Genomic DNA, 19,347 nt, shown 5'->3' with positions numbered 1-19,347 from the left:
AAGGATGAAGGGTCACTGGTCCCAAACAGGTTCTAAACCCAGTGGGTTTAAAACCCAGCCCTCGGCCCGGTAACGCGTGTGTTCCTCATAGCGACTCAGGGAAGTTACCACGCCCACCCGGTGACCGTTTAGAAACAGGCTGAGTGACTCGCCGATGGTTACATGGCACATCGGCTCTAGGATCCCCACCGTAGTCCCCAAGTTACAGGCAAGGTTCCGCTGCTATATTCCTAATTTTAAAACAAGGGACCCGGGGCCCAGAGAGGTTAATCAAACCCCAGAAGGTCACACAGCGAGCGAGCGGCTTTGCCGAGACTCAAACCCAGCTCACTCTGGCCCACTCTCGTGACTGAGAAGGGAGAAACCCGGCCGGGCCTGCCCTTCCGCCTCCTAAAAACACTGGACTTTTGCAAGGTAACATGCAGAACTAAAACGAAGAAGGGTTAGGTGGATGGACGTTTCCAGATCGGGCCTGGGTTGTGGTGCCTGCGATTGCTCCTGATCTCCCAGCCGGTCAACGAACGGTGTGATGATCTAAGTGCTGTGTCTTGCTCACTTCCGGTGTCCTGAGCAAGCGTGTGGTGGGGACAGCCTGAGAAAACCGTTTTCTATTACGACTCGGCTTCTCCAGGACTCAGTTTCCGAATCTGTATAATGGGAGGCCTCGTGACCCCAGCCTCCTAAGATTGAGAAGTTAATGAGCTGACGGAGCCAGGGGCTGGCTCACGCCATTGGCCATGAGGGCGAGTGCCAAGGATGCCCCCGCACCCGTCAGCGCTGGGCTAAGCCTTCGGGGAGATCTCAGACTGCTTAGAGAAGCGGGGTGTCGGGTAGGGGTTTAGCAGTATGGGCACCAGAGCCCTGTCGTCTGGGCTCCAAGCTGCCTCTGCCACCAACTGGCTGTGGCTGCGTGGCCCCGGGCCAAGGCCCTTCCTGTTTCCCAGCCTCGGTTTCCTCATCTGTAAAATGGGACTAACAATACTACCCACTTCCCACAGCGATTCTGAGAATCACAGGGGCTGCTTTGTGGAGTCTGGTACACGGATGAGCTATGATGAGGAGCAGTGGAGGATACAGTAAGCAGAATTGGGGCAGCCTTTCAGGAGCCCCAGAGAGAGAAGTTCTGGATCGTAGAACCCTCTGGAGGGAGAAGTCATTGAGATTATAAACAACAGATGTCCTGGGGTTTCCAGGAAACGGACTTCACCGGGGCCGGCACACAGGGACTGGGGAAGGATGAGGCCCCTCGTCCGAAGACCGAGGGTCCAGGGGGGCGTGTGAGAGTGAACAGAGCAGACTAGGGGGCCGGGTGCACTTGGCTCAGGCGGGCGGAGCTGGGGCCAGCCGAGGAGGCACCAGACAGGCCCTAGACCCCAGCCGCCCTCCCTGGGGCCACGGCTCCTGGGTGGGGGGGGTTGTCTGGCAAGCTAGGGGTGAGTGTGCAGATGGGGGGAGGCAGGGGTCGATGGGTGGTCTGGGCCTGCGGGACTTCTGGGCCGCAGTGTCCTCATCTGAGAAATGGGGGCATTGGTTGACCATTGGATGAGAATCGGCCAAGCGTGTGCCGGGTGCCAGGCCCTGTTCTGACGCTGGATGCACAGCTGTGAACAAGAGAGACAAAAATAAACCACTTGCCTCGCAGAGCTGATGTCCCAGAGGGCACCGAGGTGGAAAATCAGCCGGGACCCTTCACATTTCTGTCTCCTCCCCCCGTGCCCCCGAACGCTTAGCCTCTTTTCTTCTCGTGTCCATCTGCGTAGTGTTAATTATTAGAGTAACCGAGGCACCAGACTCCCACCCACCGCGTCTCCCTCCCTCTCCACCTCCAGCCACACCAGCCTCCTAAAGCTCAACAAGCCTGTCCCCACTTCAGGACCCTTGCACCGGCTGGGTTCCCTCTGCCTGGGATGCCCTTTGCCCGTCACACCTGTATCCCCGTGAAAAATTACCCAGTTCACTTACCAGCTGTGTGGCCTGGGGCAACAGACTTAACCTCTCTGGGCTACAATGTTCTCATCTGTAAAACGGTGCCAGTCATTACGCCTCGCGGGGCTGAGGACGCAGGGGTGGTTAGAAGTCAAGTGCTTAGAACGGCACCTGCGAGCTTGTGTTACTGAGGCGTTTGCTGTTACGACTTTTGTTATTTTTTATGTTGTTTACTTGCCTGTATCGTGTGCTCCCCCAAACTGGAATTTGGGGAGGGGACGTAAATGCTGCAGGCGTATAAAGCCACGAGGCAATTGTACCCCTAGAGGGATGGTGTCCCCGTGTCTCCTTTAGCCACGCCAGAAAACACCGTGCGCCCCAGTCCTGCCCAGGAGCTAATGGGGGGCCTACAGGCTGAATGCAGTCTCTGGCAGAAAGTTGGGGCGGGGTCCAGAACATGCGTTCTATTCCTCTAACTCCGTTACGGGTCCTTTCTCGTTGGCCTGCCTCCTACAGAGAGAACCAGGGCTCCGGGGTCCCCGTGTCGGGCCCCAACCTGTCGACCACCCGGCCAATCCAGCAGGACTTGGGCCGCCAGGACCCACCGCTGGCCGAGGACATTGACAACATGAGGAACGACAAGCTGGCCACCGCGGGGTCGGCCGGCGCCCACGACAGCCTCGGCCGCCCCGGCCTGCCCCAGAGCCCCTCCAGGACCGGAAACAGCACCGACCCCGGCCCCGCGCCAGCACCGCCCGCCGTGGCCGCGAACCCCCAGAACGCCGCCGGGCGCCGGGCGCCCAACAACCCGGGGGACCCGTCCGACCCCGGCCCCCCCAAGACCCCCGAGAACAGCCTTATCGTCACCAACCCCAGCAGCACACAGACCAACTCAGCAAAGACTGCCAGGAAACCCGACCACACCACGGTGGACATCCCCCCGGCCTGCCCGCCCCCCCTCAACCACACCGTCGTCCAAGGTGAGACCCCCGCCCCCCTCGCCTCCACACATCACCGGGCGGGGCACCCGGGGTCCCCGGAGCGGCCGCCTCGGGCCCAGTCCCCGGAGGCTTGGCTGGGGGACCCTGGACAGTTGAGCCGACCTCTCTGCCCTCGGTTTCTTCCTCTCAGAATGGGCATAGACGTGGGTCCCGCCCCCACGGGACTGCCGGGAGGGTTAATATCTGTGCAACTCGGTAGGGTTTAGCGATATTGCCTGCATCCCAAATTCCCAGAGGGGAGCCGGGAAGCCACCATGGGTCCTTCTGATGGAAATTGAGGGGGCCTCCCATGATTCCCTAGAGCAGCGCTGTCCAAAAGAAATGCGACACAGGCCACGTGTGCAGTTTGAAGCGTTCTAGGAGCCATACGGAAAGAAAGAGGGGAGAGAAGGAGGGAGGGAGGAGTGATGTAAAAAAGAAAAAAGAAAAAGGTGAAATGAACTCTAATAATAAGTTGCGTTTAACCCAGAGCGTTATTTATTTGTCCAAAATGCCACCATTTCAACCTGTGATCAGTATTTTTCGCGTGATTAGTTGTCTATTTTACGTTCTTATTCCTGTGCTCTGTCTTAGAAATTCAGTGTGTTTTACACTTACAGCCTTTCGTGGTTTGGACTAGCCACTGTTCCACGGCTCAGGCCTAGACCCTTGAGAGACTGGCAGTTTTTGACCCCCAGACCCCCCACCCTGTGCGATTGGGGTCAGAGGAGCACTAAGAACTTAGAAACGACCCACCGGGCTTCTTATTTCTGAACTAGATGTAACTAGATGGTTCCTCTTACTTGTCGGTTCTGTGTAGGAGATTTCCGTGAGTCTGCTTAATAAACGCCCACCACAGTCCCACAGGGTGACTCTGGTCACTATACCCATTTTACAGATGGAAATACTGAGGCTCAGGGACACTCCGCCTGCCCACCGACTCCTAGCAAGGTTAGGCTGCAGAATCAACGCTCAGGAGGGTAGTGACGCTTCCCATCAAGAGAGAGGGGTTAATGGGGGGCAAACCCTGCAGTTTGACGAAGAGAGAGCTCAGTATTACCATCTGTAAAGCGGGGCTCTTGGGGCTCAGGTTACCTGCCTCCAAATGAAGTCCGGTGGGATGGGGGCAGGTTTGTGTTAATATCCTGTGAGGGTCCCACCAGACTCAAGGTTGTCTATCGAGTGGTCGAGTGCAGGGACCACTCTGGGACCAGGTTGAAATCCGTGTGACCTTAGGCAAGTCACTTCACCTCTCTGTGCCGCAGCTGCATCATCTGTAAAACGGAGCTTATCAAGTACAAACCTCGTAGGGTCACGTGAGGATTCAACGACATACCGTGGTGCCTGGCACATAGTAGGCACGTTATAAATGTCAGCCCTGGGGAGCGGACAGGAGCCCAGAGGCTTGTGGGAAACCACGGAGGGAGCCCTGTGTTGGTTCTTGTCCCCACAGTGAACAAAAACGCCAACCCAGACCCACTGCCAAAAAAGGAGGAAGAGAAGAAGGAGGAGGAGGAAGACGACCCTGGGGAAGACGGCCCCAAGCCCATGCCCCCCTACAGCTCTATGTTTATCCTCTCTACAACCAACCCGTGAGTATGGCCTGTGGCCAGGGCAGGGGGCCCGGGGCTCCCACTGGGGCACTCGAAGTCAAGCCAGAGGGCAGGCCCAGATGCAGGGTAATGGGGAGAGTTGCTTCCCAGATCACGATTAGTCCCATAGGGGGTGTTGGAGCAGATGAGAAACGGATGCTGTCTTCCTAAGTCCTGTAAGAGAGAAATTTCTCATAAAGTACTGATTTGGGGGTGGGGGGAAGACCCTTTCCTGCCATCAGCTAGAAATCCTTGTCGTAAATATTCAACTCTACACGGTCTGTAATGTGAGAGGCACCCCTAAGACACGGCTGCCTTGTGCAGTGCGCAACCTGTACCGTCATACCTGGCGGCCCTGGTCCCTGAGCTCTGGCTCCTAACCTCTGCTCCACAAGGATTTGGATCCTAGGCAGACGGTCTCTGAGTTCCATAGCCCTTTGTCTTGGGCATCCTTGAGGAGGAAAGTTTATTTAGGGGAGAGACTTACCACATGCGTGTCACGGCGGTTGTGGAGGGTTGCGTTTTTCCAAAGGCTATTCCTTGACACCCTGGTCCCTCAAAGTGCTTCCTGACCAAGAAAACTCACGTCACATAAATTGGGCGGTAACTGCTTTCCGTAACCTGCCTCTGGAGCTCTTGAGTCTCACTCTGCGTGCTTCCTTTTTTATTTGGTTGAAACTATCTATTTTGTTAGGGAAACACTTACGTGGCACTTAGTGCCAGGCACGGTTGTGAGTGCTTTACAAACTGGAAAAAAAAAAATTCTCATAATAACCCTATGGGATTGGTACTATGCGTATGCCCATTTAACAGATGAAGAAACTGAGGCCCAGAGAGGTGAAGTCACCTGTCCGAGTTCATACAGCAAGCAAGTGGGAGAGCCCAAATAGACTGACGCCAGCATCCCTGTTCTTAACCACTCAGCCCTGCTGCCCTTCACACAACTTTGTGACATATTTATTAATATTATTAGCTCCACTTCAGAGGTTAAATACTTACGTGTTATCCTAGTACCCCATCAAAGGCTCTGATGAGGCCCGCGATTAATCATTTCAGTAACTGATTTTTCTGGAGCCCTTACTATGTGCCAGGCATATATTAACTCTTTGGAGCCTCACATTCTTGTAAGGTAGGCACCATTATTACGGCCATTTCACAGATAGGGCACTGAGGCACAGGGGATAAGTAACTTGCCTAAGGTCACTCAATTAATGAAAGAAAGAAAGAAAGAAAGAAAGAAAGAAAGAAAGAAAGAAAGAAAGAAAGAAAGAAAGAAAGAAAGAAGAAAGAAAGAAAGAAAGAAAAGAAAAGAAAAGAAAGAAAGAAAGAAAGAAAGAAAGAAAGAAAAAAGAAAGAAAGAAAGAAAGAAAGAAAGAAAGAAAGAAAGAAAGAAAGAAAAATCTGTTTAACCCAGAATTTCCCAATTTTGTTTGACCATAGGGTATTTTATGCACAAAAGACCCTTTCGTCTCCTGCAGAATCAAGAACAGTATTTCTTCAACTCGTCCCGGGAATCAGGATTTTCCCAGAGGGTTGTTTGGAAGTGAAAGGAACCTATCCACAGGGCCTGTGACTATCTTCCCTGGCCGAGGGCCCCCCCCCCCGCCACCTCCTTGGGGCTCCATGAACCCCCGAGAGGGCCCCCAGGGGGAAGATCTTGACACTGGGTGGGGTATAGAACCTTGGGAGTCAGGGAGCTCAGGTGGTGGCAGGTGACAGAAGGAGATTACAGGAGGAAAGGGCTTGGGAGCCCACAGTCTGAGTGGACCCCTGCACACCCACCTGTCCCCACAGCCTTCGCCGCCTGTGCCACTACATCCTGAACCTGCGCTACTTTGAGATGTGCATCCTCATGGTCATTGCCATGAGCAGCATCGCCCTGGCGGCTGAGGATCCCGTGCAGCCCAACGCACCGCGAAACAACGTGAGTCCCGCTCCGCCGGCGCCCTCCTGGCCGGGCCGCTCTGCTACGCGCCACCTTCCCCTGCGTCCTCAACGCTGCCAGCCAGGCTGGAAGGAATGTCAGGGGTACCCCTGGGCACAGCCCTGGGCTCACCACGGCTTCCGGTGGGGCGGGGAAGCCCTGATTGGTCGCGTAAGCTCTTGGGGGCGGGACGTCCCTCGAGGGAGTTGTGACTGTGCACCTGGTGGGGGAAAGGCGGCCGAGGGCAGGAGGGGCCGGAAGTTGCGAGGCTGGCGTTAGGTGGGGGTGCACACCCTCTGCCTGGAACGTAGGGAGTACCCAGGCACAGGTGCTCCACAGGTATCCCCTCGGCCGCCGGGCCTCACCCAACAGACTTCTTGGCTTTGATCTTGGCTTTGACACGAGCTTTGAAAGAAAGGACGCTGCTTTTTTTTAATGCTTGTTTATTTTTAGGGGGAGAGAGAGAGAGCCAGTGGGGGAGGGACAGAGAGAGAGGGAGACACAGACCTCGAAGCCGGCTCCGGGCTCTGAGCCATCAGCACAGAGCCCGACGAGGGGCTGGAACCCAGGAACCGTGAGATCGTGACCTGAGCCGGAGTCGGACGCTTAGCCGACTGAGACGCCCAGGAACCGTGAAAGAAAGAACTCTTTTGACGCAGAAACACAGGCTACACTTTCAGCTGTTTGGAGAGCTACAAGGCTCTCCTTTTAGGGGCGCAGGGTCTGCCATCGGTTCCTGATAACTGAGGGGTGGTTGTGTTCAGAGCACAAGCCCCGGCACTTGGCATGTAAGCTCTCCCAGGTATCCCCATTGGACAGGTGGTGAAACTGAGGCTCGGGCAGGTTCAGTGACCTGGCCGAGATCACACGGCAGAATCCCAATGCTGCCTCCCCTGTCGCTCCTTCTGCTTCCCTCAACCGTGTCCGTTTTTTGAGCACCTACTGTGCGCATGGCTCCCCTTAAGTCCTGCCCAGCAAGAATGGGCGCGTGCCTGTGGTTGAGAGGGGAAAGTGAGGCACTGAGAAGCGAGGGCCTGGCAGATTCCACACCGGTGGCAGAACCTCCTTCCCCAGCTCCTTCCTGCCCCCCCCCACCCCCATCGCTGCCCCCCTGCCCGGAGCCAGGGGCACATTTTCCGCTGGGAGCCAGGCCCTGCCGCCCTCGCTAAGTAGGTTAGGAGCCTGGTGAGGCTGGCAAGCCCCATAAATCAAGCCTGCCCGACAACAGCTTACCTTGCACTTTCCCTTCCTTTGCAGGCCTGGCAGGGCCCCTGGGGACCCGAGGGGGGAGCTGGAAGGAAATAATTAGAACACGGCTCCCGGAAGAAACGAACACCAGGGCAGGGCTGAGGCTGCGCTCTGTTATCTACGGCCAGCTCTCCCCACCCCCGGGGACTGCAGGGAGCCAGGCCCGGGAGGGGGTGTCCCAGGAGCAGTCAGCAACCCCCCTGCAGACTCTAGGGGGTCAGAGAAGGCTCTGTCACTGGCAGGGGTACCGCTGCGGTTCCTGGACCTGAGGGAGCCCGGCGGGGCTCGGACCAGCCCCATGGGGCGTCTGCAAAGCCTTATCCCGGCCCCTGCCTGCTGCATCTTGCAATTGAAACTTCTCTCCTCGAAGCCCTCCCCTCTTCAAGGGCGCTGTGGCCCCACACGGCCAGCTGATGCCCGGGGACCCCCCCCCCAACGGGGCAGGAAGTGAAACAAAACCACCCCCCACACCGGGCACATCTCCTCAGTGCCCCCTTTCCCTCCCTCTGAAGTCAGGGTTCACATCCGGGGACGTCTGGAGACACATTTGGGTTGTCACGACTCGGGGTGGGCAGACGGGGTGCTACTGGCATCCAGAGGGGTGCTCGGCCCCCTCAGGGGCACAGGGCAGCCCCCGCGAGGGGAATGCGCCAGCCCCAAGGGTCCACGCTGGATAACCCAACCCTAGCGGTAACCAGAAGGGACCTCCCTTCTGGAAGGAGCTTAGCTACTCTAATTTTCCCACCGGCTTGGGCACCCTTAGGCGCTAGAGCTGGGTGTTGTTGCTCATTTCTGACACGAAAACAGATGGAATAATTCTGTGCCTCTCTTCTGTCACCCAACCTCGTGCCCCCCCCCACCCCCCCGCTGCCCAGGCTTGTCAACCCTGGGGCCTGGAGACTCCTTTGGCCGACCTGGTGGGTATGACGCAGAGGCTCTCTGGGACTTTGATCTGCGTTCCCCTGGGATAAATGAGCCCGAGCACCTGCTTGGAGTAAACCGAGCCACAGGAAATTGTCATTTGCACAGGGCAAAGGATCGGCACATCCGAGAGAGTCAAACCTGATTTATTGGTCTCTCGGTTTCCTTGATTTCCTCTTGTCCGACTTAATTCGGTTCTCCGGAATTTTTTTTTTTTTTGATAAGATTTTATTTTTGAGTAATCTCCACACGCAGCGTGGGAGCTCGAACTCACAACCCCTCAGTTCTCCAGAAGTTGATTCCCCTGACCACCTGGCCTGCTCCTCCCCCACTCCCCTCATTCCTTTTTTCTTCTCTGCTTTTTGTTCCTTGTTTTAATTTTTTTAATGTTTATTTATTTTTGAAGGAGAGAGAGACAGGACACGAGTGGGGGAGGGACAGAGAGAGAGGGAGACACAGGCTCCGAAGCAGGCTCCGGGCTCCGAGCTGTCAGCACAGAGCCTGACCTAGGGCTCGAACTCACGAACCGTGAGATGGTGACCTGAGCCGAAGTCGGACGCTTAACTGACTGAGCCACCCAGGCACCCCCTCTCTGCTTTCCATTCATTGCTTTATTTAGCAATTAATGAGCAAATAGTATGTGCCACGCACAGAGCTAAAGGTCAAGGATTGACAGGGTAGGAGATGGCCCCTGCCTTCCCAGAGCTCACAGAGCGCCAGGCCTCTGGCCCTGCTGAGCCCTCCGCCCGGTGCACCTGAACTGCTCTCTCTGCACCCAGATCCTTCTAGCCCCTTGCACCTGCCACCCCCCCCCCCCCCACTCAGGGAGCCAGCCATCCTGGCCACTCTGGGCCCTGGTGGCCCTTCAGCCCTACGCGTAACAGGAATGTGAGATGTGACCACACAGATCCCCAGGACCCTTCCAGCTGCCCATGCATTCATTCCGCAAACATTTCTTGAGTGCCAACTGTATGCTTGAGCCTGTGTTATGAGCTGGAGACACTACAGGCATAGCCAAACGTCCCTGGCCGCGTGGGGCTGACCTCAGGTCAGGAACGTGGACGATGAGGTTACTGATGACTATAACAAATTACAACAAATCGTTCGCAGGGGTGGGTGGTTGGTCTGGTGAGGAAAATCGCGAGCGCCAGGAAGTAGGACTTTAAACAGGCAGTAGGGGAAGGCTTCGCCGAGCAAGTGAGAGTTGAGCCAAGCCATAAAGAGGGAATCAGGCAGGACATGGGGAAGAGCATTCCAGGCAGAGGTAACCACCTGTACAAAGGCCCTGCGGTGAAGACGCCCAGAGTGACGGGTGTAGAGTGAACAAGGGACGGTGAGTGGAGGTGAAGGCATGGAAGTGACCAGGCAGATCGTTCGGGGCCTCGGGGGCCACCAGGAGGACTTTGGCTCTTACCTCAAGTGAGATCAGAGCCGTAGAGGATTCTAGGGCAGAGAAGGACTCTAACCGGAGTGCGGTGCTCACGGGCGCCCTCTGGTGGTGGTGCCCAGTAAATATCAGCCCTTCCAACGTGCACTTGCTGTGTGTCCCCATAACCACATCCTCCTGCCAAGGCCACACCAGAGCCGTGCTGTGGCATGTCCTGGAGAGGGGCCAGGCTGCAGGCCGTCTCTCAGCCAGGTGGAGACCACCCAGCCCTGGCCCTGCACGAGGGAGTGGGGGGAGGGAGGGGTGCGGGGAGAATCCCCCCACCATGGTGAAGATGTGGCCGCAGATCTGCTGGGGGAGACCACGGTGGTGAGTTTGACCCCCCCCCCCCAGTGTCTGGCTTAGAAGGCCGGTCATGTTTAGGACTTCTCACCTAGGAGACCCAGCTGGTCAAGGGCGTGGGGAGGTCAGACCGGTCGCCAGCAGGGTTACAGTCCTCCCTGAACGTCCCTAAGATCACCTTTCCTTTATATTGAGCTTTGGACAAATTAAAAAAAAAAAAGGCGCCCTTCCCTTGGGTAAGCAAACCACCCTCAGTGGTTTTGTTAGGACTTTTCTGCCATCTGCTGGACAGTTTCATACACAACGTACTAATCTGCACTATGAGACGGGGTGGGAGGGGCCGTTGTACAGTGCCCACCCTGCCCAACTGTATGTGGCAGCCGTGTTTCCCCCTCTGCTTGGAGAGTCTGTTCCTTGGGGACTTTGCTGGAGGCCACACACTCCAGTGGGCCTTTACTAGGTTCCTGGGGACTCTGCTGGAGCAAGCCGATGATCTGCTGCCCCTTTGCTCTGATCCCCTACAGGTGCTACGGTATTTTGACTACGTTTTTACAGGCGTCTTTACCTTTGAGATGGTGATCAAGGTGAGTGCTGAGAGAGCCAAGATCCAAGGGAAACTTCACTCTCAAGAATGCCACCCTGGCGCAGGTGGCTTCCCCGGGGGGATTAGAAACGCTTGGTGTGTTGGGAGCAGCGGTGAGAACTGGCAGGAGTGAGGGAGGAGAGTGGAGAACCCAGGGCGGAGAGCTGAGAGTAGGGAGGTGACAAGGACAGATCCGGCGGGGCCTTGTGGGCCACGGGGAGAACTTTGGCTTTTACCCCAAGTGAGGTGGGAGCCATGGAGGGCTCTGGGCAGAGGAGGAACTTGACTGGACTCCTGCCCATGCCAGGGGCACCCTCTGGCCTCGCTGGGGAGGATGCGCTTGAGGGAGGGGCGGGGCGGGTGGGAGCTGAGAGAGCTAGGAGCAGGCGATTGTACTGGGCCGGGCAGAGGGTGGTGGGGGACAGGCCAGGGTGGTGGAGAAGGTGGGCAGGTTCTTGGCAGGCTTCCTGGTGAATTCCGCGTGGGGGAACGAGACAAAGAGGAGTGAAGGGGGGGCATCGAGGTTTGGACCTGAGAGCCAGCAGGCTAGAACTGCCCTTCGTGAGACGGGGAGGTCCACTGGGCTCCCCTCCGCGTGTCCCCTCCTGGTGCCCTTCCCCCCAGAGACTGGAAGGGTGGGGACTGCTCCCCCAAGTGGGACGAGGGACCCGAGCACCGTCTCTTCTCACCCCTAGATGATCGACCTGGGGCTCGTCCTGCACCAGGGTGCCTACTTCCGCGACCTCTGGAACATTCTCGACTTCATAGTGGTCAGTGGGGCCCTGGTGGCCTTTGCCTTCACGTAAGTCTCCTCCTGAGGTTTCCACTTGCCTCTCTGCGCCCCGCCCCCGGCCGGGGGCTGCCCGTTGGACCAGGGAACGTGTTCTCAGGGCGTAGAGACGGGAGAGTGGGCTCTGGGAGGTGGGGGGCGGGGGGGACATCCGCATGCTACGCCAGGAAGAGCTTCGACTGGCTTTTGCATGACGTCCCCTGTGGAGGAAGGAAGAGAAGGGACCCCACCTTCTACCTCCTCGCGCAGCCACGTCACTGGCCCCTCGCTCTGCTGCTTTCAGTAGAATAGCCCCGCCGGGACATTTCATCTTCCCTCTGCTCTACAAGCTCCACCCCAACCGCTGTCTCTTTGAGACCCCCTAAAAAGAAAATCAGGAAACGAATGTGCATGAGAATTCGGACCCCCCCCCCCCACCCTGTGTCTGCAGGCTCAGTAGCTGTGGACCTGGTGACTCCCCTCGTGTGTCCTTCACGTGTCCGGCAGGTCCTAAGACTCTCTGCCCTCTGAAAGGCCGTGCATCGTTGTGCAACCCCGAGATGGCCCCTGGGTCGTGGGTAGCCATCCCAGAATGGCACCCAAGGGCCAGGCAGCCATTCTCTCCAAGATGGCCCCTGAGCTCTGGGAAGCATTTCAAGGTGGTACCCAAGGGCTGAGCACCCGCGAGGTCTTAGGGCCCCGAGAGCGACCTCGGCAGTGCGTTCCTTAAGTTCTAGACATTTGGGGCAGGTTGAGGAGACCTCGCCGGCTCTTCACCCCCAAGTCTTCTTGGCGGGCCCTGTGTGTGCCCACCGCAGTGGGTCAGTCCCAGAAAGGAAGGTCTCAGAGGGGTTCCCACCCGCCTCACCCCCACAGTGAGAAATCAGAGGCTTCCCTCGTGCCTCTGCTCCCTCGCGTCCTTCTCTCGGGGTTCTTGAATGGCCCCCCAACCCAATAGTGAAGATTCCGTTTGTCAGGAGGCCAGAGTGGTGGCTCCTTTCCAATTTAAGGACCAAAGCGGGCCACGCTCGGATTCTCCCCTGGGGACCCAATACGGTCAAGTTGTGTCAGAACAGCAAGAAAGTTCCAGGGTTCCGGACGGCTCCAAGCCTCTGGAGCCCTACGACGAGGGTCCCGGGGCTGATTGTATTTCTGACTCTGGCCAGACTTCCCACCCCCTTTCCCCTTTTCCTTCTAGTCTCTTTTCCTCTTTCGAGGTTTGCTCGTCTTCCACCTCGTCTCCTTTCTCTCTCCTTCTTCCTCACTCCCTCCGCCTCCCCCCCCCCTCCCTTTTTTAAATGATTATTTCAGTATTAGAGCAGTCAAAGAGATTGTGTAAAAATCCAAAGTGTGGCTACGTTATTAAAACGGTCGACACTTTTAAAAAGTGAAATAAGTAAAATGCACAGCGAATGAGGGGAGAAAGATGGCCACAAATAAGACAGGGAATCGCTGGCCTTCATATGTAAAAAGCAGTTACAAATCACTAAGAAACCTGAAACTCAGTAGATACGTGGGCAAGGGAAGGGATATAAATAGAAATTTTGCAGAATGCTGACAGCTAGTAAAAATGAAGAAAATTTCGCCTCCTTGCAATTTGGAGAAATATAAAATACAAACGATACAATTTTTTTCCTATCAAGATAGCACCAGTTTTCTTCAAAAAAAAAAAAGATTTTTAGGGGCGCCTGGGTGGCTCAGTCAGTTAAGCGGCCGACTTCAGCTCAGGTCATGATCTTGTGGTCCATGAGTCCAAGCCCCGCGTCGGGCTCTGTGCTGACGGCTCGGAGCCTGGAGCCTGCTTCGGATTCTGTGTCCCCCCCCCCCCCTCTGGCCCTCCCGCACTCGTGCTCTGTCTCACTCTCTCAAAAATAAATGTTAAAAAAAAAATTTATTTTAAAGATCTTTGAAGTATATATGAGAAGGTAACGAAATACAGTCGTCCCTCCCTGTGTCAGCTATTTGAGCGATTCCTCCAAGGTGGCTGGAGGGCCCCACACTAGGTCCAGGGAAAATTTCAACTCAGAAGAGCCAAAACGTCTTACCTCCCTCAGGATAGAATGAATCTGTCCCCCCCCTCCCCCCACTGCGGAGATAACCTACCTGTGTCTCCACCCCTGTCTGTCTCTGTTTTCTGTCTCGGATCCCCTGCCCTGCCCTGCTTCTGTGTCTTTCTTTCCCTTTCGCCTTTTTCCTCTTCCTTCTGACTTGCCTCTCTGGCTCTTTCCCCTTCCGTTTCTCTCTCTCCCTCCCTGTCCCTCTGTCTCTCCCTCTCCCTCTCTCTCCCCCTCCCCGGGCCCTGGCCCTTATCTTCCGGTGACGTGGGCCTGACCATCCACGTAACCTGGGCTGCGTGGCCTGGAGAAGGCGGACCCTTCGCCCTACGCTCGGGCATCAGGAGACCCGATCCCCACTATACTCGGAGCAGCGGTGGTCTTTGTGACAAGGGAGGGCAAATTTGGGCGGGTGCCTCTTCCATACTTCCTCGAGCCCTCCAGGATGAGGTCTTTCCAACAGTCCCCAAGTCTCCTAGGGCTCAGGAGGTGACGGGGACAGGGACAGGGGTGAGCACCTGTCGGCCACATCCCCCTGCCCACACACAACCACCGCTTGGCCAGCTGTGCCCTGGGTGGTGAGTTTTGCCCTCCGCGGCCACCACTGGGTGTGGCACAGAGAAAGTGGCGACTGACGCGTCAGCTCACCCTTGACCTTGGCGCTTTCCTCCCAGACCTCTGTCCGCAGCAAATGCTTCAGTGCTGAAGGAGCCTCCCCCTCCCTCCCCCCCCATTCCCCCGCCCCACCTCCACCCCCCAGTTTGGCCTCACAGTTTGGGGAAGGGGTAGCCTCCGAAAGACCGGGGGCTTTCACCCATAGGACGGACTTTGGCCATAAAGAGCCGGTAATTCACAATATGCTGTTTCTAGGATCCCCGAAGCTACAATTAGTCCCTGCAGTCTGCAAAATCAAAATTATTTTTTCCACCAAAAATCAGTCCGCAGAGTGGATTCTTTGTGTTGCAAAAGAATCTGCTGGAGGGAGCTGATTTTTGTTTTGAATTTTCATTTTAAATATGAAGTTATCCAAGGGCATTCGAAACGAGCCTCCGACTCACAGAAATCTGGCAGCACGTTTGTGGCGAATCTTTTCAGCTGCTTCTGCGAAGTCGCTTCAGGCACGAAGCCAGCCAGCCCGTGACCTTGAAAAATCCCTGTTTTGGATGTTTGGCTTCTTGTTTTGGGTTTTGGTGGTTTTTTTTTTTTTTTAATCCCCGTGCAAGGAAAAGGTCCAGACTGGGATTTAAGGGCATCCTATGAGCCTCGATGGGCTCGCAGATCTCACAGGAGCTGGGGGATGTGAGATTTTGCCAGTGGGATCCTGACAAGGGCCGGCAACTCTCGCGGGGTTTTGGGAGAGCTGACCGTCACAGGAGCACCTGTCTGTGGTGGCCCTAGGGGTGGGAGAGGCAGACCCTCGGGGCCCCTGCCACACCCTCCCTACCTTGCCGCAGACACTCCATCGGGTGCCGCCATCTCTCTTTCAAGGCAGGGCTGCAGGCCTGGTGCAACTGGCCAAGCACCTTGATCAAGCCGCTCCTGCATGCCCGGGGTTAATCCGCCAAAAAGCCAGGCAAGGAGCCCCCAGGCTGCTGCTTTCCTCCCCGGAAACGTTTCAGAATCCTCCTCCTGGCTGCAGGGTTCTGGCCTCTTGCCTGAGAAAGTCCCTGTAAGGACTTTGCTTATGGCCTTCCCTTGTTACTACATGGATGTCAACGTTGGCAGACGTGGGGGTCTTAGCCTGAGTGCCCAACCCCAGAGTCCTCTGCTTCCCTTTCTCCCTGGTCCTTTACCTCAGTTTATCTGCCATCTTCTCGTAGACAAGGCTGAGAACCCCAAACAGGTGTTAGAGTAGTCTCATTGCTTTAGAAAGAGGTTCCTGGAAGCCTGTCCGGTTTGTGTCCAGTGTGCAGGTCCCTTAGCCTGCTCCGTGCCTCGGTTTCCCCATAAAATGGAAAACCCCTCACCACCGCCTCCTGTGGGAAGCTGTCTCGTGATCCCCATTCTGTAGATGAGGAAACTGAGGCCCAGAGGGCGTGTGAAGGGAAGCGAGTCTGGCACGATGGCCGCCGTGGGCCTCGGCTGTCAGACTCAGGGCTGCTGCCCGCGTCCCAGCCCTGAACCTGGAAGCTTCCACCAGTGAGCCGGATGGCACTTGACGGCCTAGCCAGCCTGGGTTCCTCGAGAGTCGGGGGAAGGGGACACGAGCCTGCTCGGAATCTTGCTGTTCTGGCCTTTTGGGGTGGAGGCAAGGATTCTGCCTCAGCGCTGTGATTGTGGCCCCGTCTCGGATGTGGGAGAACAATCCCTGTGGTCCTCCAAGGGATGTGTCGAAGCTCTGCTGACGGTCTCCACCCCTCCTGCATCTCACCCAGATCTGTGTGTGTGTGTGTGTGTGTGTGTGTGTGTGCGTCCTGCTCCTTCTATGGACTGCGTGCCGTGTCCACGTGACCGCCATTAACACAGCATCTCATGAGCCATCACACATGATATCATGCTCTGTGCCCATGCATCGGGGCGGCCACCTGACACTTCTCAGCAGCTGGCGGATCACGATCCTGCCCTCACTGCCAAGAGTCCATCTGGCGCCGCCCCTCCTCCCTCAGGGCAGGCCGGCACAGCTGGCAGAGCGCCTTGATCAAGCCACGCCTGCAGGCTCGGGAAGGCAAAGAAGGAGCCCTCAGGCTGCCACCTTTCTTATCCTACCCTCAAAACAGCCCCTGCACCGAAGGCATCATTTTTCTTGTGTTCGCTAAAACGGAGAGAAGATTTGAGCCCGAGATACACGAACCGGGGCTTGAATCTCGCTGGGTGACCTTGGGCAGGTCGCTCCCCCGCTCTGGGCCTCAGCTTCCTCATCTGGAAAACAGACATAACGGTGCCACCTTCCCACAGGCACGGGGACCTTCAGAAGACTCCCATGTTAGGCAGCGGGTTAGGCAGGAGTCACTGTCCTTGAAAGATCTGTCAGCCGTCCACGAAGGAGAAGCGACACGATTCTATGTGCGCAGCGATTCCTAGATACGCTGAGCTTTGAGAACTCCTGAGATAGAATAAAAAGGGGGGGCGGGGGAGGAAAAACCCCATCGGGAATATTCGTAGGCATTTAAGCCGTTCTGTTGTTAGAAACACCACCAACTTCGAGAGGGGCAGCGGGAGGGGGATCCCGGACAGTGCTCGCCCGGCGGCAAGGCTTCCATCCGCTGCCGCAGTCGGGTCTCTCGGCCTCGACCTCCCGCCATGGTCGGAGGGTCCTACTGAGGCCAAGCCTGAGGCCAAAGAGGAGTTGTGCGAAGGTGGCTTCTTCTAGGCTCGCGTTTTCTCGGGACTCCTGAGAGCCGGCTCTACCCACAGCCCACATCGGAACCCTCCACCGACCTCCCTGTCCCTCGTCACGTAGGGGGTCCAGGCAAGGCCGTGGCTATTGTGTGTCAGGCACCAGAATCCCCCGGGTCTGTTTTGCAGATGAGGACGGTCCTTAGAGGCAGAGCTGGGGTCCAAACCCTGGTGCTCCCGACGCCAAAGCTCCCAACCGGCAAGCCGTTCTAAAACCTCCCGGCCCCGGGACCTCTGGAGGAAAGGGCTTTCTTTCTCCGGCTCTTGGCAGTGACCTTCAGGGGCGCATTCGCCTGCGGCAGTGGACGACTCCCTGGCTGTCCAGCTGCTTGGAAATTTGGCTTTCTCGGTGCGGTTGGGCAGTGCTGGGAGCCTGCCGAGGGCAGGGGGCCGAACAGGGGCTTCCAGATGGAAGGATGGACGTCGGCCAGAGCCGCAAGCCTGAGGCTGCCGCCCCCGCCCCAACCCAGTGCCCGGGTGGGGCAGGGGGCGCTCAGGTGCGCGTGCGTGTATGTGTGTGCTCTGTGTTCTCTCTTCTGAGGCCGCTTACGATCTGTCTCTCCCACCAACGCCACCTCACCAGGAGCAGTACACGGTAAAGTTCTCTCTCTGTCTCTCTCTCTCTCTCTGTTCATTTTGTCTCTCGTTCTCCGTGCTCTGGTGCAGCCACGTTGGTTCTGGGCCTCTTTCCACGGCCTCGTGTCCTTGCCGCTGTCCTGTTTTTTGCAGTGACCAGAGCCCCCCCCTCGGTCTCTCCCCAGGGAGGGGAGCCCTCAGGGGTCTTGGCAACTGCTTCCCATTGCAACCCACCATTAGTCTGGTTCTTGGCAGGGATTAGAAGGGACGTGAGGGGGGGGGGCCTCCCCAGGGGCTCCCTTCAGCCAGGCAGACAAGCACGGGGAGGTGATTCCCGAAGGAGTAAGCGTGTCCAGACCCCGAGATGGGAGAAGGGTGGGAGAAGGGAGAACGAACATCTACACTCTCAGCAAAGTGGTTCAAAAAGCGGGTGGTTTTCTGTGAGAGCGCCTTGATCAAGCCACTCCTGCATGCTCAGGATCCAACCCGCCAGGAACACTCCTCAGTGCCTCCGTAAACAAGATTGTTTCTCAGCCTGGCCAGAGGGCACACAGCGCCTTCTGGGAGAGAGGGCCCCCTGATGGCTGGGGAGTCACTTTCCGAGGAGTGGATCTGCCCACGGGAGTCCTGCTTCCAAATGTCAGGCCTTCGGCACTTCAGGATTTTAGCCGGTCCCGCTTACGACCTAGATGCCCCCTTGCTTGATGTTCTAGTACGGAGACTTCCGCTCTTCCCAAAGCAAAAGGCCTGAAAGACGCTTGGGGAAGAAATAGCCGTTTCCCCGTGCGATCCAAATTGTGTCCCTGTCCTGCTTCAGATGATCTCGGTGGCTCTCTCGACGTGCATCTCGTATTTCAGGGGCACGGCCGTGAGATAACGGTGACTTTGGGTTTCAAAAGGGACTGGTAGCACCCGCAGGCAGTCAGGGGAGGCTGTCGGATGAAGGGGCCACTTAACTTGGCTGCGAAGGCTGCAGAGTCCTGGGAACGGACAGGTGGCAGAAGGGCATTTCTAGCAGCAGGGACAGTAGGTGCAAAAACAAAGGCAAAGAGTCTGGCTGGGGCTTGGGGTGTGTAGCAGCAGTCGATGGGAATGCAAAGGCAAGGTAAGTTGGGCTGGGTTTTGAAGAGCCTTGAATGCCGAGCCAAAAGCTTGAGGTTCTAGGCATTCAGATTTCTCCAGAAGGATTCTGAGAAGGAGAGTGACATGGTCATTGGCTTTGAACCGCTGTGTGTGGAAAAAGTGGAAGGAGAGGGAGACAGGGAGCGGGTGGGGGGGGGGGAGCTGGGAAGTCCTGAGACCAGGACCACAGAAGGCCGTCTGCTGGCTACCTCTTGAGCCCAAACACAGCAGGGGTGCTCACCACTCTTCCCCAGCAAGGGCAGGCCGGTGCCAGGCTCACCCCAGACTCCTGGGCCTGAGAGGGCGGGGTCACGTGGAGTTGTGGGCCACCCCCCACCCAGACTGACTTCTGCTCCCTCTTTTCCCCCTCTCCGTACCCTGACGTCCCTCCACAGTGGCAACAGCAAAGGAAAGGACATCAACACAATTAAGTCCCTCCGAGTCCTCCGGGTGCTACGACCTCTTAAAACCATCAAGCGGTTGCCAAAGCTCAAGGTGAGATGGGGGCAGGTGGGAGGCCCGTCAGGGTTGCTGCCGTGTACAGTTGGGCAGGTTGAGCACTGCTCAAGGACACGACGCTGAAAGGG

General features: G+C 57.0%; 1 protein-coding gene and 1 long non-coding RNA gene across 15 annotated transcripts in view; one reads left to right on the top strand and one right to left on the bottom strand.

The window, feature by feature from the left end:
- The window catches only part of CACNA1A (calcium voltage-gated channel subunit alpha1 A), a 282,973-nt gene that overhangs the window by 216,672 nt on the left and 46,954 nt on the right, over nt 1-19,347 (top strand). For 9 of the 14 annotated variants that reach the window (XM_045046613.1, XM_045046579.1, XM_045046590.1 and 6 more), the window contains 7 exons: nt 2,443-2,906; nt 4,360-4,498; nt 6,293-6,422; nt 10,845-10,904; nt 11,599-11,705; nt 17,646-17,657; nt 19,156-19,255. In XM_045046613.1, the coding sequence (XP_044902548.1) occupies nt 2,443-2,906; nt 4,360-4,498; nt 6,293-6,422; nt 10,845-10,904; nt 11,599-11,705; nt 17,646-17,657; nt 19,156-19,255 (1,012 nt within the window). The remainder of the gene's footprint in view (nt 1-2,442; nt 2,907-4,359; nt 4,499-6,292; nt 6,423-10,844; nt 10,905-11,598; nt 11,706-17,645; nt 17,658-19,155; nt 19,256-19,347) is intronic. The other 5 variants (XM_045046609.1, XM_023246121.2, XM_045046598.1 and 2 more) reach the window with 1 other exon arrangement.
- On the bottom strand, nt 3,382-5,602 carry LOC123382353. Its single transcript, XR_006590614.1, has 2 exons — nt 4,986-5,602; nt 3,382-4,672 (listed from the first exon to the last, which is right to left on the bottom strand). It is a non-coding gene; the product is annotated as an uncharacterized LOC123382353 (long non-coding RNA).

The sequence above is a fragment of the Felis catus genome, chromosome A2 (assembly GCF_018350175.1).
Source record: "Felis catus isolate Fca126 chromosome A2, F.catus_Fca126_mat1.0, whole genome shotgun sequence".
NCBI classification, from domain to species: domain Eukaryota; kingdom Metazoa; phylum Chordata; class Mammalia; order Carnivora; family Felidae; genus Felis; species Felis catus.
Note: the sequence above shows the minus strand (reverse complement) of the source record. Positions and strands in the feature narration are given on the sequence as shown.